Below are 5,450 nucleotides of genomic sequence, written 5' to 3' on the forward strand. Positions count from 1 at the left end.
CGAAGCGCCAAACCCTCAGAGGAGAGGATAATATGGGACTTTATGAATGTTTTATAGGTAATTGATGTATAACTTTCTAATTTCGCAGAGGGGTGTTCACCTCCAACGGCTGGGGACAGAGCTGTCCCCGGAGTCCAGAGGAGGGTCACAGCCCCCAGTCCCGACCCACACCCTTCTGCCCCCGCGGGACGGCCGGGCGGCCCACGCCGGCCTGGGGAAGGGAGGCGCTCGGCAGGGAAGCTGCCAGGGGAAGGGATGGCGGGGGCGGAACGGGCACACACAGTAGTAAAGTTCAAAGGCCAGCGGGGCTCGGGAGCTCCGTGTCCGCCGGGACGCCTCCGCCCTCCCTGCCTGCTTCCCCTCGTTACTCACCCCGACCGCCGGCGCTCGCTGCCTGTCCCAGCTCCCTGCGGAGACAGCTGCCGGGCCGGGGCCACGTCCCCAAGGTCTGCACGGCCCCGTCGCACCCGCCCCCAAGGGGCTAGAGCCACTACCCATTTCCGCCCTGCCCAGGTGCTTAAAATAACAGCAAGGGGCTCGACACTGCGGGGGATTTGATTTTTCTTTAAAATGCAGATAGGGAAAAACAGCGCCTGTTAAGAAACAATGAGCCTAAAATTCAAAATGTGTTCAATATATTAAAAAAAAAAAAAAAGTGGCATCTGCCTTTTCTACTCCAGATTCCTTGAGTTCTCGTCACGGCGAAATTAGCTACCTTGAATTTTCATGTTTGTAAAAAAAAAAAAAAGAAAATTTAATTTTTTCCTTTTTTTTCCCCTGTGATTTTTTAATCACAAAAAATTCTATATTTTGTCATCTAAGCATTTATTTTACTGAATCCAAAAAGACATGAAAAGGGATAGGGAAGAACCACGTTTGTTCGTTTTAAACTAACGTATAGAAGTGATTTTTTTTTTCTCCTTTTTTGGACGACATATAATAAATATGATATAGCACTCAGCACTCGGTCTGTACAATTCTGTTCGCATTAGGGAGCATGCCACTTTTCAATAAGAAAAAAAAAAAAAGGTCATGAGAAAAATCAGTGCAAAGTTCTCCGTTCCCCCGGTCTTCTCCGCCGGTCGGGGGTCGAGGCGCTCTCATTCCCTCTGTCCTCCGCAGCCGTAAGTCTCTCCGCCGGGCTCGGGCTCCCTCTCCCTCTCCTCCTCCTCCACCCCCTCCGTAACTCTCCGAGCTCCAAGTCCTGCCTCGCAGGAGCCGAGGTCGGCGGGTCGCCCCGCGGCTCTGCCCGCCTTCCCCCGCGTGTGGTCGTTTCACTTACGGGCTTGGCTCTGGGTTCACGTTTCAAGAGTCCCTGCTCTGACTGATCGCCTCCCTCGGTGGCCGGTGACTGCCTGCAGAAGCTCCTGCCCCTCGGCTTCCCCTCGCTTCCTCCTCTGCGGTGCTGGGGCTTGTTTGGGGACGGGGAGGGGAAGGGCTCGTTGCGGGGACCGCGGTGCCGTTTCACCGAGGGTGCGGGGTGCCGGGCATGGGGTTGGCCAAGGGGTTGAGGGCCGGCTGCCCGCCGGGCCCCAGCCCGTGGATCAGCACCCGCGGCACCAGCGGCCGCTGGAGCTGGGGGTGCGGCGCGGGGGGAGTCCGGTACATGCTGCTGTACATGGCTGCGGCCGCCGCAGCTGCCGTCGTGCTGTCCATGCTGCCCAGCAGGCTGGGGTGATAGAAATAGGGCGAGGGGAACATCCGCTGCAGCGCTGAGTAGTTCCCGGCCTCGGCCAGCAGCTCCAGGCCCACCGCCGTCTGTCGCTTCCACTTGGTCCTGCCGGGAGGAGCAAGAGGCTGCAGGGCGGCGCCGCGATGGGGCAGCCAGGCCGCTTTGGCGGGGCTCCGCGGGCGGCCAGCCCGTCCCCTGCGCGGCCCCGACGGAGCGCACTGTCCCCGTGGGCCCGCACATGGCGCGATCTTTCCGCCTCTGTCCGGTTTCCCCTCCGAGCCCCGCACCCCCCGATACATGCATACGGCGACTCCGGCCAAATTAATAACCGCGGTACACGGTTAGATCGCAACGCACTGACACTAATGGTTTGCGACAGAATTAGGGTGGCTGCAACCGTATGTAATGAGACAGAAAATTACGGCAGCGTTGACAGGAGCCGGACCCCCCAGCCCATCGCCGGAGAGGGCGCGGGGCAGCAGCCGGGAGCTCCCCGCACCACCCCGGGCTCCCGCGGGCAGAAACCCAGAGGCGTAAACCCTCCCCTGGCCCTCCGGGGAGACCCTGGCCCGCCGCCCTGACGGGGCCCGCCTTACCTCCGGTTCTGGTACCAGGTTTTGACCTGCGTGTCGGTGAGGTTGAGGGCGGCGGCCAAGTCCATGCGGTCCTGCACGCTCAGGTACTTCTGCCGCTCGAAGCTGCGCTCCAGCTGGTTGAGTTGATGGTCGGAGAAGGCTGTTCGTGCCTTCCGAGGCTTCTTGGCCCGCACTGGCGGGCTGTCCCGGCTGCTGCTGATCTCCCGATCGCCCTCCTCCTTTGTCCCTGTGAGCGAGCCCAAGAGCGGTGAGGACCGGCGGGACACCGGCTCGGCCCCCGCCCCGCCCCGGTTACCGGGCCCCGCCGCCCCCTCCCCGGGGACCTCTCCGGGACACGGGGGGAACGGTCAATTATGGCGGGGGATGGTGGCGGCGAGCCCGTCCGGGGAACAGCGGGATTCCCGCTCTCCGTTTCCCAACTACAGGGCTTTCGTTATTTTCTGCCCTCTCCCCCCGGCCCGAAACGCCGGGAAATCGATCTGTCAATCCGGCTCCACTCGGGCCCCAGTTTGTGGCGCTCCTTGATCTTCCCCGCAGGAAGAACAATAATCTCCCTAATTGACCCACTGGGGAGATTGGTGCACACAAAAATGGCCAGACCAGACTGTACATCTGGTTTGGGCACTCGTATGCTAATGCTAAAAGAGCAAAATGAGCTGCACTCGCGGGCACCGCGCCGCTCTGAGCCTGGCGAAAATAGCTCAATTGAGCAAAATTAGGAATTTTTGTCCTGTTGCCTTTCGGCTGCACCGGGCTGCCGGCGGGAAGGACAGCTCCGCCGACACCGCAGGGAAAATATACCCTCTCCCTTCTTGCCTTTCCTCACTCTTTTCCTCCTTTCCCCTTCCCACACACACATAGCTATTTTCACTTCCGAACCCCGCACGGCGGGGGCTTCCCCATCATCACGAAATCCCTAATTGAAAAAAAAAAAAAAAAATCAAGATGGAGAAATAAACCTTCTATCCCGGCGCCTGGAAAACTCGAGGGTTTTGCCAAACGCACAAAGCCCTCACATTTCACTACGCCAAGCGCGGGCCGAGTTGTTGTTGTTATTATTATTATTATTTTATTTTTAATTAAAAGTTGGGTGATTTGTTTTGGGGTTTTTTGGGGTTTTGTTTTTTGGTTGTTTTTTTTGTTGGGTTTTTTTTTGGTTTTTTTGGTTTTTTTTTTTGCTTATTTGCTATTAATTAGAGAAGTAGAATTTTTCTTCTTAATTTTAGAGCGAATGAGCATAAATAAAAAGGCTGAATGCACTAACTGCAGCTGAACCGCCGGTTCTTAGAAAGCCAGAGAATCATTTATGTGCATTTGCATTAAAAATAAATACAGTCTGATTTCCCATGCGATCCCACTGCTCGGGCTATTTCCTTTAAAACGGGGAAGCTAAATTTCAAAAAGAAAAAAATTTAAAAGAGGAAAGGCCAACAGATATTAAAAAAAAAAAAAAGCCAAAAAAAATTCCGATTTTATTTCATTTCATTTCCTACCGACCTTATCCCAGCGGTAGCGTGGATCACTGAGCGGCCCCGGCAGAGCGAGCGCTCCCGCCGCAGATTTTCTCCCCAATTTTCGTTTCACCGATGCGGCCGAGCACCGCGGCGCCGGTGCTACCGGCGGGCGAGCCGGTGCGGAGCCGGGCCGCGCCGTACTCACCGTGGCATTTGATGTCCCCCTGCGTGTCGTCGCGCTTGTCGAGCTTGGCTTTACCGTCCTCCTGCTCGAGTTTGGGCCTGAAGCTCTCCGGAGCCGCGCTGCCCTCCTGCTTGGGAGTATGGTGGGGAGACGGGACGCTGGTACTGTAAGGTGCACACGCCGCTAGCGGTTTGCTGTCGCCCAAAATGTCCTTAATTAAAAAAGAAGAGGTGGAAGTCCTGGGGCCGGAGCTGGCCGAGCCCAGCTGTGGCGGCGGTGGCTGCGGGGGCGACGGCTGCAAACTCGGCGGCGGCGGGTGTGGGCCGAGGTGGAGGTGGTGCGGCGGCGGCGGGAGGCTCTCCGCCACCCCCAGGTGCGGCTCGGGGTGCTCCATGCTCACCGAGATGGGCGATGAGGGCGCCGTCCCCACCGTGTCGATTTCCGAGCAGGGGGACGGCGTGGCCTGGCTCCTAAAATCCGCCGGCCGGCCGTCGCCGTGGGGGCGAAAATCTCCGTTCATGACTCCGGGGCTGCCGGTGCCGGTGCTGCCACCCGACAGGATCGTATCTATCCCGAAGCTGGACCCGCTCGGCCCCTCCATGGCGAAACGCTCAGCGCCGCGTCCGCATCCCCGTGGGCGGCCGCGGGGGTCTCTTACCGGGGGTGGAGGAGAAGGGATGGGGGGCGGAACCGGGTTACTCCAACCCGCGCACCGGCGGCGCGGCCGACACTAACTCGGGGCCCCCGCCGAGCCCCACATCGCCGCCGGGCCGGTTCGCCGCTAACCAACTTTGTTGCGGGAAGTTGCGGGCGCGGAGCGGGGCGGACACCGGCCACTGCGGCGCGCCCGCCCGTGCCCACCGAGCTCCTCTCGGCGGCGGCGACTCCCCCCGTGACGTCACGGCCGCCGCGTCCCCCCCGCCGGTTATTCTAAACCCGGGCTTTTGCCGCCGCCGCCGCCCGCCCCCATTGGCGGAGGGCCGAGCGGGGGCTGACGCAGCGCGGGCCGCAGCCAATCGGCGGCGGCGGCGGGGACGGACGCGGGAGGGGGGGCGCGCCCTCGCTCCCTCCCGGGCCCGTCCCCGTCCCCATCCCCGTCCCCGTCCCCGCCGCCGCCCCGTCGGGCCTCGATTCCCCGGTCGCCGGATCGGATCCCCCGGAGAGTATCATCCGGTGTTCCCGGGACGGTTCCCCGGCTAAATGTCAGAGTAATGGGAAGTGCCAACGACAAGAAGACGTATTAATGCTGATGAAGCGGCGTGTCAAGCTAATTAGAAGAGTAATTATAAAGGTGATAATGAATGATTTAGAGTTCTCCGAGTTTTATTTTAGTAGTAATTACAATTTCCAGGGTCCTATGAAGCGCAGTTTGACATCCCTCCTCCCGGCCTGCAGTAGCCCCTAGACCCGACCAGCCCCTAAAACATCATCCGCGACCACAGACCTCGGGGCCGCGGGGGAACGGGGCACAGCACTGGGGGCGCAGGAAAGGATTAGGGCAGGATGATTACAAGAGGGATTTCTGGGGGGCTGGTGTTTAGAGA

At 59.6% G+C, this 5,450-nt stretch overlaps 1 protein-coding gene across 1 annotated transcript; it reads right to left on the reverse strand.

The window, feature by feature from the left end:
• Positions 1–1,328: 1,328 nt before the first annotated feature.
• On the reverse strand, positions 1,329–4,650 carry BARHL2 (BarH like homeobox 2). Its single transcript, XM_030279136.4, has 3 exons — positions 3,928–4,650; positions 2,269–2,494; positions 1,329–1,777 (listed from the first exon to the last, which is right to left on the reverse strand). The coding sequence occupies exons 1-3, from the start codon at positions 4,505–4,507 to the stop codon at positions 1,465–1,467; spliced, it is 1,119 nt and encodes a 372-aa protein (XP_030134996.1). The 5' UTR covers positions 4,508–4,650; the 3' UTR covers positions 1,329–1,464.
• Between the last annotated feature and the right edge of the window lie 800 nt (positions 4,651–5,450).

The sequence above is a fragment of the Taeniopygia guttata genome, chromosome 8 (assembly GCF_048771995.1).
Source record: "Taeniopygia guttata chromosome 8, bTaeGut7.mat, whole genome shotgun sequence".
Lineage (NCBI taxonomy): Eukaryota > Metazoa > Chordata > Aves > Passeriformes > Estrildidae > Taeniopygia > Taeniopygia guttata.

Bases quoted from the DNA above. Each gene is read 5' to 3' on its own strand.
- BARHL2 (XM_030279136.4), bottom strand. From the start codon at position 4,507: ATGGAGGGGCCGAGCGGGTCCAGCTTCGGGATAGATACGATCCTGTCG. The intron at 2,495-3,927 runs GTGAGTACGGCG...GCTCGCTCACAG, and splicing joins GGGGGACATCAAATGCCACG to GGACAAAGGAGGAGGGCGAT. The intron at 1,778-2,268 runs GTAAGGCGGGCC...TCCTCCCGGCAG, and splicing joins ACCTGGTACCAGAACCGGAG to GACCAAGTGGAAGCGACAGA.